We start from the raw sequence: 27,473 nt of genomic DNA, 5'->3' as shown, positions 1-27,473 counted from the left end.
ACAGATATATGTATTTATTTGAATGGGCGTTTCATACCATACTCAAGAATATTTCACTTATAGGGCAGCAGCCAACACTATGGTGAGATGAAACCGAGGAAAGTCAAGGAAAACCCAGGACCACCCACAGATTGCTGGCAGATCTTCCCATGCGGTGCCAGGTTTAGAGTGAAAAAAAAAAGGAGGCATCATTTACACTGAAAGCCCATCTTAACATGCAAATTTTTCACATTTAATTATGTGACAAAAAAAAGGTAAAGATAGTTTTAGAAATTTTGCTTCAATAGTGGTTTTTCCAATAAGGCTTAGTTCAAATGGGGACCTCTCTCTCATATGAGGCAGATATTGGTATGCTAAAAACTTGTACTATAAATCAAATTTTGTGCAGTCTTACATGAAGGACACATCGTGAATGACCTACCTATATGGGAAATTATTCTGGAATACTGGAGAGACACCAATTTTCCACTTTCTCTTAAATGCTTAGAAGGCAATTCTAAAGCCCTACACAAAGGATTGTGCACTGACCTGTCAATAAAGAAAGCCCTGTACTCCTCTGGGAAGTTATCCTGGAATTCACGCACGTCGTGCGTGCGAGCTGTCACTCCCAGGTGAAGGATGAAAGGAGATGGAGCCACAGGCCGCTCCCACAGAGTCACTGCTTTCTTACGGTTCTCTTTCTCCAGTTCATGTAGATCATCCGCAGTCAGCGTTTTGATGGGTGGAAGAGTCTGAAATGGGATAAAATGATTTATCCCACAAATGTTCATTTTTCCGGGTAATAAAGGCATGACATATTGTTTTTATATGCACCACGTGTAACATAAATTCCGAGACTTCGATTGGCCCGTGTATCTTTTCATTCATCGAATCGACCAATCAAAAGTTCCAACTCGGCTCTACAGGCACTACTTTTTTTAAAACTTTTTCTTGTCGTCTGCATATGTAAACACGGCCAACTTTCGACCAGGAGATATCGTAAAAATTGACAAGGACATGCCAGAGTTATACATAAATATTAAAAGTTGTTATGTAAATAAATTTTGTCTGTACTATATTATGCCCTGCCAGGTACTTGTCACTTACTGATGACGCTTCACTTGACCTACATATGTGATATCCCTACGCGGTTAGACGTCAACACAGTTTCCAAAAAGTCTAAATCGTAATGATTTTTTCCGCTATAAATTTACAATAAGGCATTTATGAGATAAATAAAATATGAAATTCGTGACCCTCGACATCAGATTTAATAAACTCCAGTAGTAGTTTTCATTTAATAAATTTGATATCTTTGGGTCACTCATTACATAGCCTCTATTTATAGATTTGTTGCTGATGTGTACTTCCTATTATTCATAAATCTGCTTTTATTTATTTTTTCACGGCTGTTCTTAAGCTGCATGCATTTCATTTCATATGACAGCATACAGGTTTTATGCGTACCTGGCTGCTCGTTCTACAAAGAAATCATACCCTGTGCTGATGTAGCGTGGTGACAGCTTTGTAATACAAAAAGTTAAGTCACAGTTCAGCCAAAGAGTGATGGATTTACACACGGTTTGGCATCTCTTTCCACTTTATCTCACATCTTCTCTTCATGGAAGTTTCAGATTTTTCTTCACACTGGGTCATTTATTCAGTGAATTAACATATTTTGCTAATTTTATAACAGCTTAATATTGTCTTATAGCTAATAAAAAACTCGTCAAGTCAAGTATAGGATGCAAATATTGGATTACTCTAATTCCTCAACCTTTTCGCATATGAAATATCAACTTTCAATTCAATTTATGCACACTTTTCATTTGATTTTTGAAGACAAAACTACATTGATTGGATTGGCCAGTTTCAGGGCTTCACAAAAAGTATAATATTATTGGTCAATGCAGAACCATGCCTTCAGAATATGCTTAAATAAACACCTTGCAAACATGGAAAAGGCTTAAGAATTACAGTAGCATAGAATCCACTGTAAATTTCATTTTTATTGCATATTTAGCATCTTTTTGTCCTAGCTAACCAAAGATCTGGGTCAAGTAAGGAATAAGGATGCAAATATTATTAGAATCTACCTGCTAGGTACATTTCTAGGTACGTTTTACGGTTGATATATCCGCAGATGTATTATTCTCTATCGTTCTCCATTTTAAACTGTATCTCCTATTCTTTCAATTATACAGAAGAGGAGCAGAGAGCACACTGTCAAATCTGACAAAACCAGTGTATGAAAATAAAAAAGTTCTGTCAGCTTGGACGACATATTCCTACCTTATACTTGGAGAGGTCTGCCTCGCTGCTACTCTGTCTCTGACTGTCTTCTAACGCTGTCAACTGACCACTACGGGGACGATCCTGCAACAACAACAAACACACCATGATCACTGAAAAACAACAAACATATCCATCATCTCTGTCAAAGTACAAATCATGCTTCACCTATTTTTGATACAGGCTTATGGGCATCATTTCACTAACATCACATGTTTTACAGATGTGCATAAGGAAGCATAGGATGTACGTGAAATAGTCAAATGTTTTATGATTTAACTCGTAACTTTACAAACTTTGTTGAAACTGGAGTTCAACACAACCAATCAGTCACTGTAAAGATAATTTTCAAATCAGCCACTCTTCTACACATGTAAATGACCTTACCAGAATTTCGACATTTGCCCCAACTCTCTTGTCAGCATCCAGGTCATCCTCCGTTATTGTGAACTCGTACATCTGACGTTCTTTCTCTCTCTCCCACTCTGCCATCTTGGTTCTGTATTTCTTCATTTCGCTTTCATCAGTTATCTGAAGTGACAAAGATATGAAAGACACTATAGTTAAACTTCACAGGAAGTATTCCTGCCATTAAAGGTATGCACAATTCACACAAGGCTCAGTCGTCTAAGTTAGATTCGGAAATACTTGTGGAGTGTTTTGTAAAAATAAACACACTGAGATAATTCAATGTAAACTGATCCATAGCCAGAGTGGGATTTGAACTCACAACTTCCCAGATCACTTTGCCCTAGTCTATTAATCACACTGCAACTACGTACCAAAGGAACAAGTGAAAACTCCATGTAACCACAATACAGAAATGGCCTATGTTGATGTACCGCCTTCTTAACGACAGGGATAAATCAGATAAGGTCAAGGTCTTACCTCACAGATAAGGTCAAGGTCATAGAAGGAGGGGACTCCACGAGCGGTGAAACAGACACGACACATCTGGCTCTCTCCTGGCTCTAGATGGCCGCAAACTGGGTAGATCGACAATAACTGTGAACATGAAGGTATAAAATTCTGTAATGATGAATTCCAATCAAATACCTGCATACTCATTGATCTCATGGACACAACTTTCCATTCAAAGCACCATCACAAACATATGACACCAACTGTGTCCGAAAGCTCCAAGGGTTTTGACGTCTTTCCACTGTAACGTCATCTTCACACTAGTTAAGGATGTTGATACTCCATGAATGAGGAAAATGCTCCAATGTTGGCATGATGTGACATGCATTCAGCATGTCAGGCCCACACAAAAATGCCTCAAAATATGCATATTTTAATGTTATCTGGCAGAAATTTTGCAGACTTGGATTAGAATGTGAAGAATTCTCTTGTATTTGCTGAATTGTTGACATCAGAGACCTTTTCGTTACAAGATCACCTTGTAACTTCAAACTAGAATTAGTTTATCTCTTCCAGTCTGACGTCACAAGTTGAACTTGTAACTTTTAACTAAAGGTCTCTATTATTGGTGATTTTAGCAATGCAAATGTCTGCTCCCCATATGCGTCAGCAGTAAAACCTGAACTGAGGACAATTCTCACCTGTCCGTCGCTCTCTGATGTCACGTGCCACTCAAACGAGACCTTGTGATCACGTGACCTGTTGGTCACCGAGACCATCTGGCGGGCACGGCTAAACAAGGGGAGGTTACCCAAGGAAAGACGCTCTTGAGACAAGTACGCCAGCTGTAATAAAAAAAAAACAAAACAAATGTATATGAAATATTTATATGTCGTGAACGGCCAGTACTTAACATTTTGAGATGGTTGCTATATCTAACATCTGACTGATCGTATACATTCTATTCAACATGTTTCTGCTTTTCATTATGGGGGGCCTCCGTGGCTCGGTTAGCGCGCTAGTGCCATAGGAGTCTCTCACCAATGCGGTCGCTGTGAGTTCAATTCCAGCTCATGCTGGCTTCCTCTCCTGTCGTTCGTGGGAAGGTCTGTCAGCAACCTGCACATGGTCATGGGTTTCCCCCGGGCTCTGCCCGGTTTCCACCGATCATAATGCTGACCGCTGTCGTATAAGTAAAATATTCTTGAGTACGGCGTAAAACACCAATCAAATAAATACTTTTCATTATAGTCTCAGGATAAATACATGCATATATTTCATACTGATCATCTTCACTGTCACGTGTAAACTTTGAGAGGCAATGCTCCATTTATAAATCTTTGTTTGAATACCTCTGTATTGCTAAATTCTCATGACAACAGACTGAATGGGGATACCTTTTCTCATACAATGACAGCTAGGGTATGCATCGGTGGAACTGACCATTGTACTCTTTATTTATTTGATTAATTTCATTGGTGTTTTACCCCGTACTCAAGAATATTTCACTTATGTGACGGCAGCCATCATTAAGGTAGAGGAAACCAGGCAGTGCCCGGGGAAAGCCCACGACCATCTGCAGGCGGCTGGCAGACCATCCCAAGTACGCCTCTTGTTATAGACCAGTAATACATTTCCAGTTTGCCAACAAATTGCTTTATGAGGAAATAAAAGCTACATGCCTGAAGTGGAATTGTAGGAGGGGTAGTTACAGGAACTTATGATAGGCTGGGAACCGAGTTCATGTGCCAGCACAGAACACATGCACTCAGCTACATGTACTGCAGGCTTGTGGAATGGTAGTGGAATGCTAGACATCAGTAACAAACAAGCAAGTATATTCAGCAATGGTTTGCCACTAGACACTTTGGTATAGTGACTACACATACAAGAACCAAACAAGCCAATGACAGGAGCTGTTACTTTTACCGTATCACAGCTAACACGTCTCCACCAATAGGAACCCTTTTTATAGTTTTACTATATTACAGTCTTCATGTTTTCACCAATGGGAAAGCCTCTTACCTGCCCTGGCACAGGCACGCTCTGAATGCTAGGAACACCCCCTAACTGTGGTTGGTCGGTCAGTGGCATGGTATTTCCCATGATCCTCTTGTCGTATCCGACCCCCGTGAAAGTGATCACTGCTGTGTCACCCTGATAAACTCGGATCGGAACATCAACCTTGAGAGGAAAGAATGTACTGTGTATATCCTAACTGTTCAACCATTTTGCATATAAAAGAGCATCGTTCAGAGCACTTCACACACACTTACAATTCCATTTTGGAGACGAAACAACATTGGTTGGATTAACCATTTTCAGGGCTTCATAAAAGTATCATTTCTACACAGAATAATGCCTTCACAATATGCTTGAATAAATACCTTTTATTGAAGCAGAATTTGCTTCAGTGATAAAAGTGTTATTTCACACAGTTTATGTATATATTGCTTTTGTTTTTACATTGTTTATGTTTTACACCCAGATGCCATGACTTGGAAAAAGTAACATTTGTTTCAAGACGTCCCAAACTGAGCTTAATGGTAGGACATCATAATGCATGTACGCTAAAAACTTTTACATTCCTGTGTAACACAACAATAAGACATGACATCATACATACACAGCTTCTGAAATAAAATAGCTCAACTACTTTGGCCAAATCTAGCCGTTGATTGGTCTAAAATACATGACCTCTACGGAGGGAGTGAAAGAGAATGGCAGCATGAAATATGCCGTTTTTGCCACATTTGTTTTTCATTTTTTGGTGTAGAATAGACTTAAACACCTTCGTCTTGGTGTTTGTTGTGTAACCGGATATTTCTAAATATCCAACAGGTAAATAACAAAGGGGCATAACTGGCATGACATTTTTAAATTCTGACAGTAGTATACACTTGCTTTGTTGGATAGGTTTCATATCACTGCAGGTCCCGGTTGTTTAAAAGTTTATTAGCTAATACCTGTATTAAGTCATACTATATCTTTTTAACAAATTTTTAACAAAACCCAGCAACCAATACAGCTGTGCAGAGATCAAATGAAGCTGCAGCAGGTTTAGTTCATATTTAATGTACTTTTTACACAGTTATTTTTGGGACAAGTACAAAACTGAAGACTTGGCTTAAAGTTAAATCCAAAATTAGGTCCTAGGAGAGTTTTGATAGCTGGCCCCTGACCTTTAACTGCTAATTCCAGCCCCCACCCCATCCTTCCAACAACCCCCCACCCTCATTAATCTCCATCACCCCCATCCCCTCACAACTTACCATATAAGTCTTGGCTTCCACAGGAGAGAATCTCCACTCGATCTGGGCTGTCTTTCCGGGGTCCAGTTCACCACAAGGATTGAGACATTCTAGCACTGGCTGGTCAAAGTTTTCCTGAACAGTAAAACACAAGTGTTATCTGGCATGAGAACAGAATGTTATGAAAAGGCCTGATATCCTCCTTGAAAAATCTCCAATTACCTAAATCTACCGTGCACCTGACCTTAATTTCAACTTTCTAAACTCTTAATCAGTCTTTGACCTGAAGCTTCACATTCTTGTTTGCTTCACCAAGATTTATTTATAAATTTTATAGTTGTTTAACATCATATCAGAACTCAAAAATTTCACCAATACAACATTCATTTCGTGACTTAATTATCTGACTGATGTTTATTACCGAAACTAACAACAGAAGTAAAGTTTTGATTTTTTTATTTGATTAGTATTTTACGCCGTACTCAAGAATATTTTACTTATACGACGGCGACCAGCATTACATTGGGAGGAGACCAGGCAGAGCCCGGGGGAAATCCACGACCAGTAATGTTTTGAACGTGATGGTGTAAACCACTGCACAGCTAAATGCAGTTAATCTAATAGGGGAGTATCATTTTTCTGTTTTTGTTTTTCCGAACATATTTTGGCCTAAAAGTGCCCATAAAAGTAGGTTTTAGTGGCAATTAAAAGTTAAACAATCTTCACTTTTGTGCGTTAATAATTTTTTCTGCTGTTTATTTATTTATTTATTTGATTAGTGTTTTTTTACGGCACACTCAAGAATATTTTACTTATACAACGGCGACCAGCATTACAGTGGGAGGAGACCAGGCAGAGCCCGGGAGAAACCCACGACCAGTAATGTTTTGAACGTGATGGTGTAAACCACTGCACAGCTAAATACAGTTAATCTAATAGGGGAGTATCATTTTTCTGTTTTTGTTTTTCCGAACATATTTTGGCCTAAAATTGCCCATAAAAGTAGGTTTTAGTGGCAATTAAAAGTTAAACAATCTTCACTTTTGTGCGTTAATAATTTTTTCTGCTGTTTATTTATTTATTTATTTGATAAATATTTGTGTTTTACGGCACACTCAAGAATATTTAACTTATATGACTGCAGCCAGAATTATGGTGGGAAGAAACCAGGCAGAGCCCAGAGGAAACCCACAACCATCCGCAGGTTGCTGACAGACCTTCCACTGTACTATTTATTTATTTGATTGGTTATACGACTTATACTTCTCGAATGTCATCCTATGTTTATACACCTTTTTAAGATGTGTCGAACTATCTGGTAAATGATTCACTAAAATGTGTCACTTAATTATGGACAAAAGTTTAAGTAATTTCCAGCATTATCAAATTACTGTATTTCACTTTACAACGTTGGGCCTGTAAAAATGTATTTTTAGATACACATAAGTGCACTAAAATGACACTTGTGATGCCTACACTTTTTCTGTTCACAAATTAATCAAACATCACAAAAATAAACTCCTAAGTAACCCTACAAGGTGGATGAACCAATCAGAACCAAACAAAATAGCCATCAGAAAAATGCTGAATTTTAGGTGAAATACAGTATTATACATAATCGTTAAGGTCTCTTGGGTTTAACGAAATATATCAAAACTTGCCAACACAGCTTGGAAACTGGATGAGTTACCTTGCACAGGATCTGTAGAGGTGTCAGATCAAACTCGTATTTCACAGGCACAGCTCCTCCATTGTACATCTCATAGATCTAGGAAAGCAATGGACAACAGGTTACAAAGGTTACAATTTACTGAATATCTACTGTTTGGTTTGAAATTATAAAGTTTGAACCTGTAGCTAATGAACATTTTGATACCCTATTTGACTCCCTGGGATATATAACTAAGTGAGGCTCCTGATTTTCTAGGAGACAAAACCAAAATTTATGAACATTTGGCTCCTGAACTGAATTTATTTCCACTCCTGTAGTGTACAGCAGCAATTTCCACCATTTCTAAAATGAAACAGCTCTGCATTCGTTTGTTTCTTGCTTTCTTGGGATTCAATGTCACTTTTAACATCATTTCTATAAAAATGATAACAGTGTCTCCTCACATCAGGATGGACCCACAATTAACACGCTGCCTCACTGGAAAACCATGTTGAAGATAGCAGACATGACATCCAATCACAGTTAACTTACACTAATTCCTCAACCTTTTCACATGTGAAAGAGCAACTTTCTGTGCAATTTATGCACATTTTAAAATTGATTTTGGAGACAAAACTACGTCGGTTGGATTGACCATTTTCAGGGCTTTGTGGAAAATATAATTTTATCAGTCTACACATAATAATACCTTCAGAATATGGTTAAAAAAACACCTTGAAAACACGCGAAAAGATTGAAGAATTACAGTACACCCAGCTGACTAGTATTTTTAAGACGGGAAATCTAAATACACCATTTTTTCTTTTTTCTTGTTTTTTCCTGTGCTCACCTGTTTTGGGCTGATTTTCTCCCCCACGGGCACAGGAGCAAACAGGTGTTTGTTGGCGGGGAAGTGGATGTAACGTCTTTCTGCATCAACTGTCACACCAATGAAATTCAACTACAAAACAAAATTAAAATTAGTCAGTTTTCTTCTTAATTATAATGATTACAATTTAGCCACTCAGAGTTGTAGACTATGCATACAATATAAAGAAAAACAGCCATAGCAGTAGTGTAAAAGTGGTGTAGAGACAAACCATGCCCAGAAATTAGAATTTCTGTACATCAGTTCAAACTTTTTCACACTTTGTTTAATGATAACGCTGTGTTTCCACAATAGATTTAGCCAGAATATGAAATGGATATCTCAAAGATACTGAGACCTTCTGTGTTTCCATGGACATGCAGTTATGTTGTTATAGCCCATGCAATGGGAGACTCAAGGGCAAGCTACACAAAACGGCCCATGCAAGGGTGAGCTTAACAAAATGGCCCACGCAATGGGAGACTCAAAGGCGATCTTAACAAAATGGCCCACGCAATGGGAGACTCAAAGGCGATCTACACAACACGGCCTATGCAGTGGGAGACTCAAGGGTGAGCTACACAAAACGGCCCATGCAAGGGTGAGCTTAACAAAATGGCCCACGCAATGGGAGACTCAAAGGCGATCTACACAACACGGCCTATGCAGTGGGAGACTCAAGGGTGAGCTACACAAAATGGCCCATGCAAGGGTGAGCTTAACAACACGGCCCACGCAATGGGAGACTCAAGGGCAAGGTACACAACACGGCCTATGCAATGGGAGACTCAAGGGTGAGCTACACAACACGGCCTATGCAATGGGAGACTCAAGGGTGAGCTACACAAAACAGCCCATGCAAGGGTGAGCTTAACAACACGGCCCACGCAATGGGAGACTCAAGGGTGAGCTACACAACACGGCACATACAATGGGAGACTCAAGGGTGAGCTACACAAAACGGCCTATGCAACGGGAGACTCAAGGGCAAAGTACACAAAACGGCCCATGCAAGGGTGACTCAAGGGTGAGCTACACAACACGGCACATACAATGGGAGACTCAAGGGTGAGCTACACAAAACGGCCTATGCAACGGGAGACTCAAGGGCAAAGTACACAAAACGGCCCATGCAATGGGAGACTCAAGGGCGATCTACACAACACGGCACATACAATGGGAGACTCAAGGGTGAGCTACACAAAACGGCCCATGCAAGGGTGAGCTTAACAACATGGCCCATGCAATGGGAGACTCAAGGGCAAGGTACACAAAACGGCCCATGCAATGGGAGACTCAAGGGTGAGCTACACAAAACGGCCCATGCAATGGGAGACTCAAGGGCAAGGTACACATAACGGCCCATGCAATGGAAGACTCAAGGGCAAGGTACACAAAACCGCCCATGCAATGGAAGACTCAAGGGCAAGGTACACAAAACGGCCCATGCAATGGAAGACTCAAGGGCGAGCTACACAACACGGCACATACAATGGGAGACTCAAAGGTGAGCTAAACAACACAGCCCATGCAATGGGAGACTCAAGAGCAAGGTACACAAAACAGCCTATGCAATGACTTTCTCTCTGGCCATACGTGGGAAGGTTTGCCAGCAATGCGGATGGTCATGGGTTCCCCCGGGCTGTGCCCGGTTTCCACCCACCATAATGCTGGCCTCCGTCGTATAAGTGAAAGATTCTTGAGTACGGTGTAAAACACCAATCAAATAAATAAATAAATAAATACAAAGAAAACCTCTGCCTTTCTGCACAAGGCTAATGCAAGTTGATATTTTTCCTGCCAGGAATTCCCTGCCTTCAAATGCATTTCCGAGAATAGACAGAATTATGGACATACAAATGGGTTCACAGGCAGACAGACATGATTGGTACAACTTGAGTTAATAAATGTTGATGTATTCTCACCAGGATCTCCCTGCCGTTGACCATCTTGAGCAGGACAGGCAGCCGATCTGTGCCCGCCATGATGTGCTGGTACTGGAAGGTCACTGACTGTGTCTGCCCGGGGGCAAGCTTCCCTTTCTTGGGCTCCACCGAGAACAGTTTGTTGTGCATTACTTTCATCTGAAACGGGGAGCAAATGTCAAAACACACATACATAAGGTTACTTTTACAAGCTCACTTTTACCTAGATTTTATACAGTACTGCATAAGTGGAACAAAGCACTCCTTAACACACATGGACACTTACAGATTTGGAATAACCTTTGAATACTAAACATAAATAAGAAAGTTTCTCTATCTTTACATCTCGGATGCACGAATGTCTAGGTACTATGGAATGCACAGATCTCTAGGTACTATGGAATGCACAGATCTCTCACTTTTACCTAGATTTTATACAGTATTGCATAAGTGGAACAAAGCACTCCTTAACACACATATGGACACTTACAGATTTGGAATAACCTTTGAATACTAAACATAAATAAGAAAGTTTCTCTATCTTTACATCTTGGATGCACGAATGTCTAGGTACTATGGAATGCACAGATCTCTAGGTACTATGGAATGCACAGATCTCTAGGTACTATGGAATGCAAAGATCTCTAGGTACTATGGAATGCAAAGATCTCTGGGTACTATGGAATGCAAAGATGTCTAGGTACTATGGAATGCACAGATCTCTAGGTACTATGGAATGCACAGATGTCTAGGTACTATGGAATGCACAGATCTCTAGGTATTATGGAATGCACAGATGTCTAGGTACTATGGAATGCACAGATCTCTAGGTACTATGGAATGCACAGATCTCTAGGTACTATGGAATGCAAAGATCTCTAGGTACTATGGAATGCACAGATCTCTAGGTACTATGGAATGCACAGATCTCTGGGTACTATGGAATGCACAGATCTCTAGGTACTATGGAATGCACAGATCTCTGGGTACTATGGAATGCACAGATCTCTAGGTACTATGGAATGCACAGATCTCTAGGTACTATGGAATGCACAGACATCTAGGTACTATGGAATGCACAGACCTCTAGGTACTATGGAATGCACAGATCTCTAGGTACTATGGAATGCACAGATCTCTAGGTACTATGGAATGCACAGATCTCTAGGTACTATGGAATGCACAGATCTCTAGGTACTATGGAACGCAAAGATGTCTAGGTACTATGGAATGCACAGATCTCTAGGTACTATGGAACGCAAAGATGTCTAGGTACTATGGAATGCACAGATCTCTAGGTACTATGGAATGCACAGATGTCTAGGTACTATGGAATGCACAGATCTCTAGGTACTATGGAATGCACAGACATCTAGGTACTATGGAATGCACAGACCTCTAGGTACTATGGAATGCACAGATCTCTAGGTACTATGGAATGCACAGATCTCTAGGTACTATGGAATGCACAGATCTCTAGGTACTATGGAATGCACAGATCTCTAGGTACTATGGAATGCACACATCTCTAGGTAGTATGGAATGCACAGATCTCTAGGTACTATGGAATGCACCGATCTCTAGGTACTATGAAATGCACAGATCTCTAGGTACTATGGAATGCACAGATGTCTAGGTACTATGGAATGCACAGATCTCTAGGTACTATGGAATGCACAGATGTCTAGGTACTATGAAATGCACAGATCTCTAGGTACTATGGAATGCACAGATGTCTAGGTACTATGGAATGCACAGATCTCTTGGTACTATGGAATGCACAGATCTCTAGGTACTATGGAATGCACCGATCTCTAGGTACTATGGAATGCACAGATCTCTAGGTACTACGGAATGCACCGATCTCGAGGTACTATGGAATGCACAGATCTCTAGGTACTATGGAATGCACAGATCTCTAGGTACTATGGAATGCACCGATCTCTAGGTACTATGGAATGCACAGATGTCTAGGTACTATGGAATGCACAGATCTCTAGGTACTATGGAATGCACAGATCTCTTGGTACTATGGAATGCACAGATCTCTAGGTACTATGGAATGCACAGATCTCTAGGTACTATGGAATGCACAGATCTCTAGGTATTATAGAATGCACGAATGCTGCTTTAGCACATGGGCAATGTTACAGCCATCATGGTATATTCTGGTAATATAGAAGAGAGTTTTCTGATGATTTTAAAATGAAGCCTTAAGTTGCAGTTAACCAATACAAATAAGAGATTCAACTGCATTCTGATTGTGTTGTGTTGACAAACCGAATGTAATTCATTTTATGCATGGACCAAAATACACAACATACAAAATTCAAAACAGGCAAAAATCAACGTTAAAAAGGCACCAGTAAAGGATCAACTGGTTATTTGACGGTGCTTTGACTGTGATGCATTGACAGACCTGGTGTAGCTCATCTGCATCCAGCTCTCCTGTCTCTGACCAGTGTTCAACGTCCATCTGAAGGTCTGACGGGAACAGGAACGACCTGGGCACAGGGACAATACACAATATAATACACTAAATACACAAGGTAGAGTGAGGGAGTGAATGCTTCGGATTTAACGTCGCACTTAACAATTTTTCTATCATATGACGACAAAGGAATCCTTAGAGTGCATGTAATGAGCCTCCTTGTTGCAGGACGGATTTCCACCGATCTTTTATCAAGTGCTGCTTCACTGAGACACCTCACCGAAGGCGAGTAAGCCACCCTGCCAGGGCCATTATACTGATACATAGGTCAACCAGTCTTTATCCCCTTCATGCTGAACGACAAGCGAGGAAGTTACAACTTCCTCTTTTAAGGTCTTAGGGGGACAAGAGGTAGAATACACAACACTACATACATAACAAAAAAATAAAAAAAATAAAAAATCACAAGATACAATCATAAAGAAGCACAGAAAGAATATATGTCCCATCAGAAGAGACAGCCAATATTAACAATATTAATGACATTTAAATAAATGATTTAAAAAATATAGTTTTGTAAAAACTTTTACTTCAGTTGTGTTGTTTTTCTTTGGGGGGGGGGGTATATTTTAAGGTTTTCAAAATAGTCTAGGTAAGTTCAAAATTGTTTCACAATTAAGAAGGAACTTAAATTTAAGGAATTTAAAGCATAAACAGTTTGAAGAACTACCACTGTGAAAAATGGTTTACTTACCACTGAGCTGTAACAGTGCCTGTGTTTTCCAGAAGGAGTGTTATAATACAGGGGGCGCTTCCACAGGGCGCAGCGCTGAAATTCAGGTCCAGGATGGCCCGTGTGTACACGGACACTTTACGTCTGAGGCTGAAGGTGCAAAGTCACAATATCTTTGTTTAGTCAACAACAACAAAACAACGCAATAGACAGGGCGGCAAATTTTCTCTTTCATATACATTAAAAACAACTGCAAACAAAACTAGCACGATGGCAGACCTTGTTTGCTACGACTGAAACCTTCCATGTGACCCTTTGTAGTCGAGAACATCTCAACTACTGCAGAAATACGGAGACCATTTCCAAAGGCCCTCATCTTATTCAAAGAGGATTTCGATTGAGGATAATCATCACATTTATGGAAGGCGACAAAAGCTTTTACGGAAATTACTGAAGATCACCAACTTACGAAAATTTACATTAACTCACCTGGATCTGGTGGCTGTTGTATATTTCAATTCTGATGATGTCGGGTCTGCATCCAAGCACACATTTAGGCTGAAAATAAAGATAGATGCATATGGTTAAAATTATAATTGCAAAAAAATCTTAAAGATGAATACTCAGCCTGTTTTCCTATCAGCATAATGCTGGCCGTAGTCATATAAGTGAAATACTCTTGATGTACGGCATAAAACACCAATCATATAAATGAATAAAATAAATAAATTAAACAAGACCAAGTGATCAAGAGCCATGCGTGAAAACACACAAATTACTGGAAACATACTGCTCTTACAAACTCTTAAGAAAAATGAATAGAATGAATGTGGAAAATTTGAACTTAATTCAACTCAACTTTATGCAGGTACCTTTAAAACTATTGGAGGAAAGTCTAGTACTATGCGTATGAAACTGTGAAATATGGAACTGTGCCACTACTCTTAAGTACAAAGAATAAAACTGTAAATGCCGTTATCTCCTCTGTTGTGTGCTTATAAAGTACAAATAAATTACATATAGCAATCTGTTTGAAACTGGAAGTGAAAGTCACATACTCATCCAAAGAAAAAAGGTTCCAAATGTGTTTCTTGCTGATTCCAGCGGCACTTCCCTGACAGCGCGCGTCTGTGACAGTCATGACAGGGAACACGCCTGTACATACCAGGTGACATAGGTACTGGGGTTCCTGAGGGGTGGACTGCTCAAATTTACCTGTAACGTACAGATTGATTGACTGGTGTTAAACATAAAAGTAATCTGGCGAAAACCAGAATGCACGCACCGTGTATAAACCACCAGCTCTTTGGAGGTTTCTTACATGTAAAACAAGGGTTAAGCTACAGTAATTGAATTTTGGTTAACTGTAACAAACAGTTTTTTGCTGACAAAGAATAAAAGACCAAGAAGAATATGTTCAATTCTATATAGTTGTTTTTCATGCTCTGTAAACCGGGCCCAGTTTAATGAAGACAGCATACATGTACAATAATTGAACATATAGGACAATGATATGGTAATAGTGATGTACAAAATATTGTACAACAAATTCATGATGAAGAACTGTCATATGACGCTGTGCAAAACTGGCCCCGGAACCTTTCACCGGGCAAGGACAAAATTAAATCAAACTACGATGAAATAAATTGGTAGGTGAAACTGTAAATATGCCAATCAAGCAAGTTTTAGTTTCATGTTTAAAATCTAAGTGAACACAGGTGAATAAAACTCCATTATGTTTTAATACTTTTCGATATTTCAACAGTCTGACAAAAACGAAGGCCATTGTATGGTAACCATGTGAGTGGTTTTAGATATTGTTTAGAAATCAAAAAATAACATCATCCTGAAGTTTACAATGGCAATTATCATTTTTATGGAGAAAGAAATATGACTACAAAAATTTACAAACTGATGTCTGTAACTAACGGAAACGTCAAGTTCAGTTTCGTTCATTTTCAGGATGACCTCTGGGAAAAAGTCCCTTTTACACAATCCATAAAACAGAAAACTTCACAGGTGTAGATGTTTACAATGTATTAAAACATGAATAAATTTCCAATACCTGAGATATCCTGCAACATGTTGACAGCTGAAATATTGGCCTAACAAGATACTGTTTACTCTTCTCAATTATATATTATATTTATTGATTTATTTGATTGGTGTTGTATGCCGTACTCGAGAATATTTCACATATAAGATGCCAACCAGCATTACGATGGGTGGAAACCTGGCTGAGTCCAGGGAAAATCCACGAAAATCCGCATGTTGCGGGCAGACCTTCCCACATATGGCCCAAGAGGAAACCAGAATGAGGTGGACTTGAACTCATTGCTACTCCATTAACCACCTGGCCCATATATATTGTATATTCCTCACACCAAACTTGACCCCCTCCTCCTACCTGCCTCATTTTGAGTGTTAATTACCTTGTCACACATTGATTTACCACCCTCATACCTGTGAGCTCATCAAGTAATCACCTCAATTGGACAAATATAGGGTTTTGTGTAGTATTACATCTAGGTCGTATGTTAAAAGTCAGGATATCAAAATCCTGACCGACTGACGGACAGCACAACCAATTTATTGATCTGCTTAGCTGCAGCTAGGAAAAAAAAAACACGCACAGCTTAGAAAGTCCTTGGCCAGTTTGAACTGACGTAATCAGCAAACTTACCATTTGGTGTGATAAGTTTGTAAGAGATGGCAAACTGGTAGGTAGTTCTCTTGGTTGGTCGCACAGTGGCTGTGATCAACTGTCTGGCCCTTGCAGGTATTGTGCCTTCTGTTAAGTCTAATGAGAGAGCTGGACAACAGAGAGACAGGTAAGTTATAAACCCAGATGGTCATTGTAGGTATCACATCTTCCGTTATGTCTAATGAGAAAGCTGGAAAACAGACAGACAAGTAAGCTATAAACTCAGGTGGTCATTGCCGGTATCACACCTTCTGTTATGTCTAATCAGAGGGCTGGAAAACAGACAAACAGACAGGTAAGCTATAAACTCAGGTGGTCATTGCCACTATCACACCGTCTGTTATGTCTAATGAGAGAAGTGGAAAACTGACAGACAGACAGGTAAGCTATAAACTCAGGTGGTCATTGCCGGTATCACACCTTCTGTTATGTCTAATCAGAGAGGTGGAAAACAGACAAACAGACAGGTAAGCTATAAACTCAGGTGGTCATTGCCGGTATCACACCTTCTGTTATGTCTAATCAGAGAGCTGGAAAACTGACAAACAGAGAGGTAAGTTATAAACTCAGGTGATCATTGCAGGTATCACACCTTCTGTTAGGTCTAACAGAAAAAAAGACACAGAGAAAATGTAAACACCCATGTGGCCATTCGTAGAGAAAGACAAGTTTTTATGACACAAATGACATAAAATTTCACCCACACGAGTTCATTTTTTTGAGGTAAACAAATATCATAAAATATTACTTCAGATAGGGCATCATCCTACATTTCAAACAAGCCTCAAAACGCAAGTTAGCCCTGGGTCAAATTTTAGGTTATTTACCTAAAGTGCAAAGCATAATCCTTTCAACCTCACATAATCCAGATCATATTTACTAAAAAATGTCCGTGTTTCAACATTATTTCATTCACATTGCAGGAGTCCAACTGAAGCCTAGCCTGTTCCCACATCCCACATAGCCTCATGCTATTGTACTGTATATCATGCATCTTTGCTTGGCACTCAGCTTGACAAGTTTAGCCCTCAGGCAATCATTGGTCATTCAGGGCCCAGTTGTACAGAAGTGTTTTACCTAATACTGGTACTGGTAATAAGTCATATTTTGTATTTAAAACTTTAGCCAAACTCAGCAGCCGATACAGTCAAAGTATAACAGCAGGTGTATTAGTTTATTTCATACACTGGTACAAATTTTTTTTTAGGCTAAGTACAAAATTGAAGACTTGAAGACTTGGTTTAAAGTTAAATGTGATATTAAGTCATACACAAGTTTTGAACAACTGGGCCTCAGTGTCAGCTTATAATTGTTGTTTCATGGGTGTCATATATGGTGTCCTTCACTAATGAGACAGTACTATAAATGTTTTAGCAATAGGAATGACTCTTTAGTATACCAGCATGGTATGATCCAAATAATGTTAAAAACCACAGGCAGAAGAAATAATAACTATATTTAAAATCTCTGGAACGACTCCTATAAGTTTGCGCATTTCTAGCTGCTGTAGGTACTGTACCTGGTTCTTGGCTCTTGCCGAATTCTGTACAGGCAGAAGATGCCTCCTCGTCTACTGTCTGATCTACATGAAGGAAATAGTGAAGACCACAGTTGCTGTTGTTGTAAATAACCAGCTGTTTGACGGCAGAGCTTCCAACAACGACGTCACCAAAATTGACATAGCTCTCATCGCACTAGGAAACAGAACGTTATCATAGAGTCAGCATCAAACACTCTTGTCAAGTGATAAGTAGCACAGTATCTTCTCTTGCACAATGATGAATTCTGTCAAGTTAAATTGATCATTATTCTGTTGCAGTGCCCCACAAAACATCACTGCAAAGGCACAAATGAAAAGAAGACAATATTTTAACAATAACAAGCACACACAAAACAATTAAATGTTTGAAATCATACAAATGTAACGTATCTTTTGTTACGGTTCCTAGATTTAAGTTCCCCAAAATAAATTCATAGAATTTTTTAAGCAAAGAAAGTAACCTACTTGCTTTCATAAAATGACTTTCTCTTTCCGCACAGGTTTATATATTTATTTATTTGATTGTTGTTTACACCATACTCAAGAATTTTTCACTTATACTGATGGTGGTCAGTTTTATGGGCGAAGGAAACCACAGGTAATTATCGCACCATAAATGTTGGTAATTAAATTACTGACAATCTTTCCCACATTTGATGTATGCACACTGTACTGGTGGAAGACAAGTGGTCTTAATGCCATAGACCGCTTATTGTCAACAAGACCCCACAAGCAGTGAGAGAGGGTTTGAGGCTACAGAGTTTATATAACGATTCACGTTGATATTTCCCTCAGCACAACCCGGATGGCTCTTACCTTGATTTCACCCACAGTTCCCTCTCCTATTGCTCTGACGATGAACTGTTTGCGTTTCCCACCAGAAGAGCCTGTGCTCTTGCCCTGCCCCCAGACAATCAGCGTTGGTTTCATCACATATTTTTCCTCTTCCCGTGGAGCAAACTGCCAAACGTGGCTCTGTACAACAGTACAATGATTATTATCATAGTGTAGAATTCATTTGTCAACCTCTTTTTTTTTTCCTTTTTCTCTAGGCCTCTTACCACCTTTATCATCTGCTCGGCACAGCTTTCAGTTAACTGTTACTTACACATCAAAAGAATTATGTATGCTTAGTACAGCTTTCAATGAACTGTTCATTACACCTCAAACAAATTATGTATGCTAGGTGCAGCTTTCAATGAACTGTCCATTACACCTCAAACAAATTATGTATGCTAAGTCCAGCTTTCAATGAACTGTTCATTACACCTCAAACGAATTATGTATGCAAGGTGCAGCTTTCAATGAACTGTTCATTGCACCTCAAACGAATTATGTATGCTAGGTGCACCTTTCAATGAACTGCTCATTACACCTCAAACGAATTATGTATGCTAGGTGCAGCTTTCAATGAACTGTTCATTACACCTCAAACAAATTATGTATGCTAGGTGCAGCTTTCAATGAACTGTTCACTACACCTCAAACGAATTATGTATGCTAGGTGCAGCTTTCAATGAACTGTTCATTACACCTAAAACAAATTATGTATGCTAGGTGCAGCTTTCAATGAACTGTTCACTACACCTCAAACGAATTATGTAGCTCAATGCATCTTTGACAGAACATTTGGATTCACTCTGAACATTAAGAGAGAGAGAGAAGGGAAGCTACATCTACATTATTGGCAAACGATATATAAGCCGTTTTAGCCGAATCTTACCTGCGTCTCATTGGGCTGAATCAGTCCTGTGTCTGGTGTAACTGACAACAGTTGGGCATCTGCATGCTTCATTTTCCACTCAAATCTGAAACCAAGACAAATAATTATGATTTTTAAATAACATACTGTTTTGTCATAATTTCACCACAGTTGCTGGTGACTACAGAGTACCGATCTGTCACTTCATACGAGGCTGTCTTCCTCACATGTCTCCCCAGAGAACATTCGCTGTTGGTCCATTACAGTGCCTTTTCCTGCCCAATAGCCATTCAGGTCCAAGCTGGACTGCTCATGCATTGGTCTCTTACAATGTATGATTAATATGGTAAGTTTTCCCACAAAATTTACATCATTACAAACGCAGAAATGAACGACAGTATTTCACCTAAAGTTTAACTTTTTTAAAGTGACACATTCTAATTGATACATCCTCGTTATATGGCCACATAAGAATTTTTCTGTTAAGGTTGAGCTGTCCACTGATTTAGTATCAGTGTTGTCACAATCGTGGAGGCGTTTTTGACGCTGTATGTCTTGAAGGAGAAGGTGCCCATACACGTGGGTTTAAGGTACATCACACCTTCTGCCTCCAGCGACACTTCTGCTGACTCACCTGAGAGGAATCCTGGAGACATTTTTCACGCTTTATGTCCTGAAGGAGAAGGTGCCCATACACATAGGTTTAAGGTACATCACACCTTCTGACTCCAGCGACACTTCTGCTGACTCACCTGAGAGGAATCCTGGAGACATTTTTCACGCTGTATGTCCTGAAGGAGAAGGTGCCCATACGCGTGGGTTTAAGGTACATCACACCTTCTGACTCCAGCGACACTTCTGCTGACTCACCTGAGAGGAATCCTTGAGACATTTTTCACGCTGTATGTCTTGAAGGAGAAGGTGCCCATACACGTGGGTTTAAGGTACATCACACCTTCTGACTCCAGCGACACTTCTGCTGACTCACCTGAGAGGAATCCTGGAGACATTTTTCACGCTGTATGTCCTGGAGAAGGTGCCCATACACGTGGGTTTAAGGTACATCACACCTTCTGACTCCAGCGACACTTCTGCTGACTCACCTGAGAGGAATCCTTGAGACATTTTTCACGCTGTGTGTCTTGAAGGAGAAGGTGCCCATACACGTGGGTTTAAGGTACATCACACCTTCTGACTCCAGCGACACTTCTGCTGACTCATCTGAGAGGAATCCTGGAGACATTTTTCACGCTGTATGTCCTGAAGGAGAAGGTGCCCATACACGTGGGTTTAAGGTACATCACACCTTCTGACTCCAGCGACACTTCTGCTGACTCACCTGAGAGGAATTCTGAGACATTTTTCACGCTGTATGTCCTGAAGGAGAAGGTGCCCATACACGTGGGTTTAAGGTACATCACACCTTCTGACTCCAGCGACACTTCTGCTGACTCATCTGAGAGGAATCCTGGAGACATTTTTCACGCTGTATGTCCTGAAGGAGAAGGTGCCCATACACATAGGCTTAAGGTACATCACACCTTCTGACTCCAGCGACACTTCTGCTGACTCACCTGAGAGGAATCCTGGAGACATTTTTCACGCTGTATGTCCTGAAGGAGAAGGTGCCCATACACGTGGGTTTAAGGTACATCACACCTTCTGACTCCAGCGACACTTCTGCTGACTCACCTGAGAGGAATTTTGGAGACATTTTTCATGCTGTATGTCCTGAAGGAGAAGGTGCCCATACACGTGGGCTTAAGGTACATCACACCTTCTGAATCCAGCGACACTTCTGCTGACTCACCTGAGAGGAATCCTGGAGACATTTTTCACGCTGTATGTCTTGAAGGAGAAGGTGCCCATACACGTGGGTTTAAGGTACATCACACCCTCTGACTCCAGCGACACTTCTGCTGACTCACCTGAGAGGAATCCTTGAGACATTTTTCACGCTGTATGTCCTGAAGGAGAAGGTGCCCATACACGTGGGTTTAAGGTACATCACACCTTCTGACTCCAGGGACACTTCTGCTGACTCACCTGAGAGGAATTTTGGAGACATTTTTCACGCTGTATGTCCTGAAGGAGAAGGTGCCCATACATGTGGGCTTAAGGTACATCACACCTTCTGACTCCAGCGACACTTCTGCTGACTCACCTGAGAGGAATTTTGGAGACATTTTTCACGCTGTATGTCTTGAAGGAGAAGGTGCCCATACACGTGGGTTTAAGGTACATCACACCTTCTGACTCCAGCGACACTTCTGCTGACTCACCTGAGAGGAATCCTGGAGACATTTTTCACGCTGTATGTCTTGAAGGAGAAGGTGAGTGCGTGAGTGAGTGAGTGAGTGCTTGGGGTTTAACGTCGTACTCAACAATTTTTCAGTCATATGACGACGAAGGAATCATTAGGGTGCATGCACGTGTAATTGTGCCTCCTTGTTGCAGGACGGATTTCCACCGCTCTTTTATTTAGTGCTGCATCACTGAGACGACTTACCGAAGGCAAGTAAGCCGCCCCGCCCGAGCCATTATACTGATACGGGTCAACCAGTCGTTGCACTATCTCCTTCATGCTGAACGCCAAGCGAGGAAGTTACAACTTCCTCTTTTAAAGTCTTAGGTGTGACTCGACCAAGGATTGATCCTGGATCTACCGGTCCCGAAGCGGACGCTCTACCAACTGTGCTATCCGGGCCGGTCTGAAGGAGAAGGTGCCCATACACGTGGGTTTAAGGTACATCACACCTTCTGACTCCAGCGACACTTCTGCTGACTCACCTGAGAGGAATCCTGGAGACATTTTTCACGCTGTATGTCCTGAAGAAGGTGCCCATACACATACGCTTAAGGTACATCACACCTTCTGACTCCAGCGACACTTCTGCTGACTCACCTGAGAGGAATCCTGGAGACATTTTTCACGCTGTATGTCCTGAAGGAGAAAGTGCCCATACACATGGGTTTAAGGTACATCACACCTTCTGACTCTAGCGACACTTCTGCTGACTCACCTGAGAGGAATTTTGGAGACATTTTTCATGCTGTATGTCCTGAAGGAGAAGGTGCCCATACACGTGGGCTTAAGGTACATCACACCTTCTGACTCCAGCGACACTTCTGCTGACTCACCTGAGAGGAATCCTGGAGACATTTTTCACGCTGTATGTCTTGAAGGAGAAGGTGCCCATACACGTGGGTTTAAGGTACATCACACCTTCTGACTCCAGCGACACTTCTGCTGACTCACCTGAGAGGAATCCTGGAGACATATTTCACGCTGTATGTCCTGAAGAAGGTGCCCATACACATACGCTTAAGGTACATCACACCTTCTGACTCCAGCGACACTTCTGCTGACTCACCTGAGAGGAATCCTGGAGACATTTTTCACGCTGTATGTCCTGAAGGAGAAGGTGCCCATACACGTGGGCTTAAGGTACATCACACCTTCGGACTCCAGCGACACTTCTGCTGACTCAGCAGAGCTCCACAGCTCCAACTCCTAAAAACAGAAATTTCTTATTACAGAAAAAAACAATTAACATTCACCATTAAAAAGATCTAAGAAATGTTACTTGATCTGTACAGTTGTTTGAATTGGTAGCTTGTAATTTTCCTTTTCTTAAATTTTACATCGTTTTCAACAACATTTTATGAAGGTGTCTCCTTGCTAGCAAAACGGTCTCCATGACAACATAATATTAGCACTGCCTCACTGAAACAACACTTGGTTCTGACAACCAGACACAATCTGAACAATACTCCAAGTCTTAATGTGATAAATATGAAAAAAAAAAAACATACATAACGAGACTTGCCTGATCATGCTTTTCAGAATCATTGAGGCGCATTTTCAGCTTGCGTTTGTATATGGCTACCTCTGTTGGGAGGGTTTTTACAACAATCACAAGGTGCCCTTGTGTCAGAAGTCCTTTGGATGGTTTTGTACTGAAGATCCTGTCCAAGGGAGATAATCATGAAAGAAGTTACAATACAGTAAAAGACGTATTAAAAAAATCTGAACTAAATTTTGTAAAACTATGGGTAGGTAAATGCTATGAAAGCTTCAGCTTTAGAACAGATAGAACAGACTGAGAGCTGTTGCACAATATCTACATCTATTACTTCACAACTAACAAAGATACAGCAAAATACAAACACAAGGTGATAACATACATGTCCATCTACTTTTTTAATAACTGTCACTCTTAAATTTAAAAACTGTATTGACTGATGTTGTTAGCTCTGAATTCAGACTATTTCACTTCATATGCAACCATAGCCAGTATTATTGATGGAGTCACTGGATTAAACCAACAGCCCTTTTGCAAGTAAACGACCAACCTTCTCTGACATGAAACACAGAGAACTTAGAAGGCAACTGATTTCCAATAAACTTTATGTTAAACTACGTGTACCTAAACAGACCCGAATATCAATGATTATTGCCCCTCCAGGCCCTGGGAATAACGGCTGCATGTGAAAAAACTTAAGCCCTCAAAAGTGAGACATACTATGTCATTTTAATGACATTGAATGTTCTACTGCAATGTCAGCAGCGCAAAGTCACAATGATGGGGCAGAGCATATACGTCATATATGTAACCAGGTAAATTACAAATGTGCGAAAATCTACACAGATTTATCCTGCAACAAGCCTTTGCTGTACTGTGTTTTGTACTTTGATGACTCTATTTTTATATACACACTCTTTAGAGTCCTTCTCGATGTCAAACATGATTGGCGTTGTCCCAGTGTTGGTCAGCAGAATTGTTCTGTACGTCGCCTCGTTAGCATTGACTGCTGGGAAGACCACCCTAGAGTCGTCCAAAGTGTACCGTGGCAAAAATGTCTCGTTGTTTGGCATGAAGGTGTGACCTACAAACAGATAACAGAAATATCTAACTGCATCAATGGTTAATGTAAGATTAGTTTCCTGTATTTTTTTACTTTTTGTTTCCTTTCTTTTCAAATTAATTCAGACACTGTACTTCTTATTTATTACGTTTACAGTAAATGAGCTAAATTTCAACTAAAATTTTTCAATTAAATGTCATAAAATATTACTTTTAATACTGAAACTTGCAGTTTCCAGTAGGATACGATACTAACTTTCAAACAAACCTCCAAATATCTTTCTAAGATCAACAGAATTCCCATAACTAGGTAAAATGTGCGACTTAGTCATGGGCGAAATTTTAGGTCATTTACGGTATATAATGATAGTCAGTCTGACGGATTGAGGAGACAGGAGTGATTGAATTTCTGCCAGTATTTGTTTGTGAACACACCTGAATTCTATAAATTTTAAGATGGAAATACTTCTAATAGTTAAAAATTGTGTATTTCACCTGTAAAAGTTTGGCCAGTAAAAATGTACTACTTATAAGCTCAGAAGCACATAAGGGTCTTACAATGATACTTCTGATACCAGCACTTAAGTTTGTTTGATGAAAAATTAATCAGACTATATTAGGTGGATTAATCAATCGGAATCAAGCAAACTGTGTCCCTTGAAAACAACTTAACTTTATGTAGTCGGTTTTCATGGTAGTGGAAACCAGAGTCCTTGGAATAAATCGCTGTATTTTGGCAAGCGACTGATGTAATTTTCCACATGTGATATGCATATTTACACTCCTGCCCCCCCCCCCCTTCCCAGAGCCAGTTCTATGTATTCCACACAAAGTACATAACGTATCTCATAATCACAGTATTGTATATTCTACCATGACACATGTGGGTCATACTGTGATCAAGCACCAACCTTATACGCTGCCCGGTTTCCTAGCTCCCTCCACCCCCCCCCCCTCGTCCCCATAATGCTTGCCGCCATGGTATATACAGTGAAATATTCGTGAGTACGTCATAAAATACCAACCAAATAAATAAATAAATCAGCCATATACTTGAACAAACTTAAATTAAACTCACCGACACAAGTCAAGGTCATACACCAGGGGGGACAGTGTGTCACATCTTCTGTCAGTCTGTAATCTCGCAGGCTCTTGTAGTATGCAAAGCACTCCAGCTCTGCCCCGAAAAACTGGTTAGGAGCATTCTGAAAACAGAAAACATTATGAAGGCTTTTAAATATTTTGAAGGATAAAGCTACATTTACAAATACATTTTAAATATATGTACCTCAGTAAAATTGAAACAATTCAACGAAAGGATTAGAACCAAAAGCTAAAAAAGCATTTTTACTGAAACTGAGGCAGTATTAAATTTTGGAGATCTTAGTTTTGTTGATCATAAACAAATAAAGAGTTAAATATTTCACTGCACTGGCAAGACATTGTTATGTATATTCTAATTCCTCAACTTTTTGAATATGAAAGAGCAACTTTCAGTACAATTTATGCACATTTTTAATTTGATTTTGGAGACAAAACTGCATTGGTTGCATTGGCTAGTTTCCGGGTTTCATGAAAAGTATAATTTTATCAGTCTACACGGATTGATTCCTTCAGAATATGGTTGAATAAACACCACACAAACGGGTGCAAAAAGGCTGACGAATTAGAGTAATCAGCTAACATTAACTTTTGATTGAATTCCTACTATAAAGAAAACATACACAAATAATTAATTCCTCAATTTGAAAAACACTACAAAAAAAAAATCTGAATTACACTATTTTGGGGTAACAGAAGTTAGCAGAGGGTTTAAAAAAACACACACACATAGCAGACTTAATAGGACACTTCCTTTCTAAATATGTCAAAGTATAATACAAGGAACAGTTGTTAAAAGTTACGCCAGGCTTAAATCTTAAAATTAGTCTTGTTCTAAAACAAAACTAATGGCACTCCTGACTTAAGTCAATTAAGTTCTCATATACTTTTAAATCACTGGACCCGCCTGTATAAGAAGATGTCGTCCATAAATGATTGAAAAAATTAGGCTCATAGAACATAGATAGATAACTCACAGGTTTAAATGAGACTTGGAATGACATGGACTTCATAGGAGGCAGATCCACTGTAGCTGGTGACACGGAGAACGTCTTACCGGAGTCTGCAGCACGGGGACAAACAAACATTTCAGAAAACAAAACATCTATGTGTATCATTTAATCTGTGGTCACATGATCCTCAATCCAGTTTAACACTTCAAATGCTTTTCTATCAGATCATGTTAGAAATGGCTGTAAAATCTAGTTCTGATCAAGTGACACTACTGAAGTACAGTATATGACCCATAATTTCACCCATGACTTAGATACTCATCGTGCCTAATTCTGAGAGATCTACTGATCTTTTAAAGGTGTTTTAACAAACATTTGGAAGGTAGGATGATATCCTACTGGAACACTAAGTGTGTCAGCACCAAAAGTAATATTTTCGAATGTAAAAAAAGTCTCTCACAGGGCATTTTTTGGGGAAGAGGTTATTTTAGGTATTTATGCTAAGCTCATTAAGGCTTATAGATTGAGAGCTCACCTCCAATCCACTGAAATGGTTATTTTCCCTCTAGTGTGGTTTGTGATGTTAATAGTCTGAAACAGAAGGAATGAACAAA

The 27,473-nt window shown here is 39.9% G+C and overlaps 1 protein-coding gene across 1 annotated transcript in view; it reads right to left on the bottom strand.

Annotated features, from left to right (window-relative positions):
- LOC135464513 (cilia- and flagella-associated protein 65-like) overlaps positions 1–27,473 on the bottom strand; it is a 47,491-nt gene that overhangs the window by 3,132 nt on the left and 16,886 nt on the right. The window contains 25 exon segments of the mRNA XM_064741938.1: positions 529–731; positions 2,272–2,355; positions 2,659–2,802; positions 3,160–3,276; positions 3,834–3,977; positions 5,158–5,316; positions 6,405–6,518; positions 8,074–8,151; positions 8,885–8,995; positions 10,828–10,986; positions 13,247–13,331; positions 14,013–14,141; positions 14,481–14,549; positions 15,050–15,206; positions 16,675–16,803; positions 18,215–18,389; positions 19,052–19,210; positions 19,959–20,043; positions 23,312–23,451; positions 23,768–23,906; positions 24,659–24,827; positions 25,884–26,010; positions 26,884–26,969; positions 27,395–27,404; positions 27,406–27,452. Coding sequence (XP_064598008.1) covers positions 529–731; positions 2,272–2,355; positions 2,659–2,802; positions 3,160–3,276; positions 3,834–3,977; positions 5,158–5,316; positions 6,405–6,518; positions 8,074–8,151; positions 8,885–8,995; positions 10,828–10,986; positions 13,247–13,331; positions 14,013–14,141; positions 14,481–14,549; positions 15,050–15,206; positions 16,675–16,803; positions 18,215–18,389; positions 19,052–19,210; positions 19,959–20,043; positions 23,312–23,451; positions 23,768–23,906; positions 24,659–24,827; positions 25,884–26,010; positions 26,884–26,969; positions 27,395–27,404; positions 27,406–27,452 — 3,019 coding nt within the window.

The sequence above is a fragment of the Liolophura sinensis genome, chromosome 4, assembly GCF_032854445.1.
Source record: "Liolophura sinensis isolate JHLJ2023 chromosome 4, CUHK_Ljap_v2, whole genome shotgun sequence".
NCBI classification, from domain to species: Eukaryota; Metazoa; Mollusca; class Polyplacophora; order Chitonida; family Chitonidae; genus Liolophura; species Liolophura sinensis.
The sequence above is the reverse complement of the archived record's forward strand: the minus strand, read 5'-3'. Positions and strand labels throughout refer to the sequence as shown.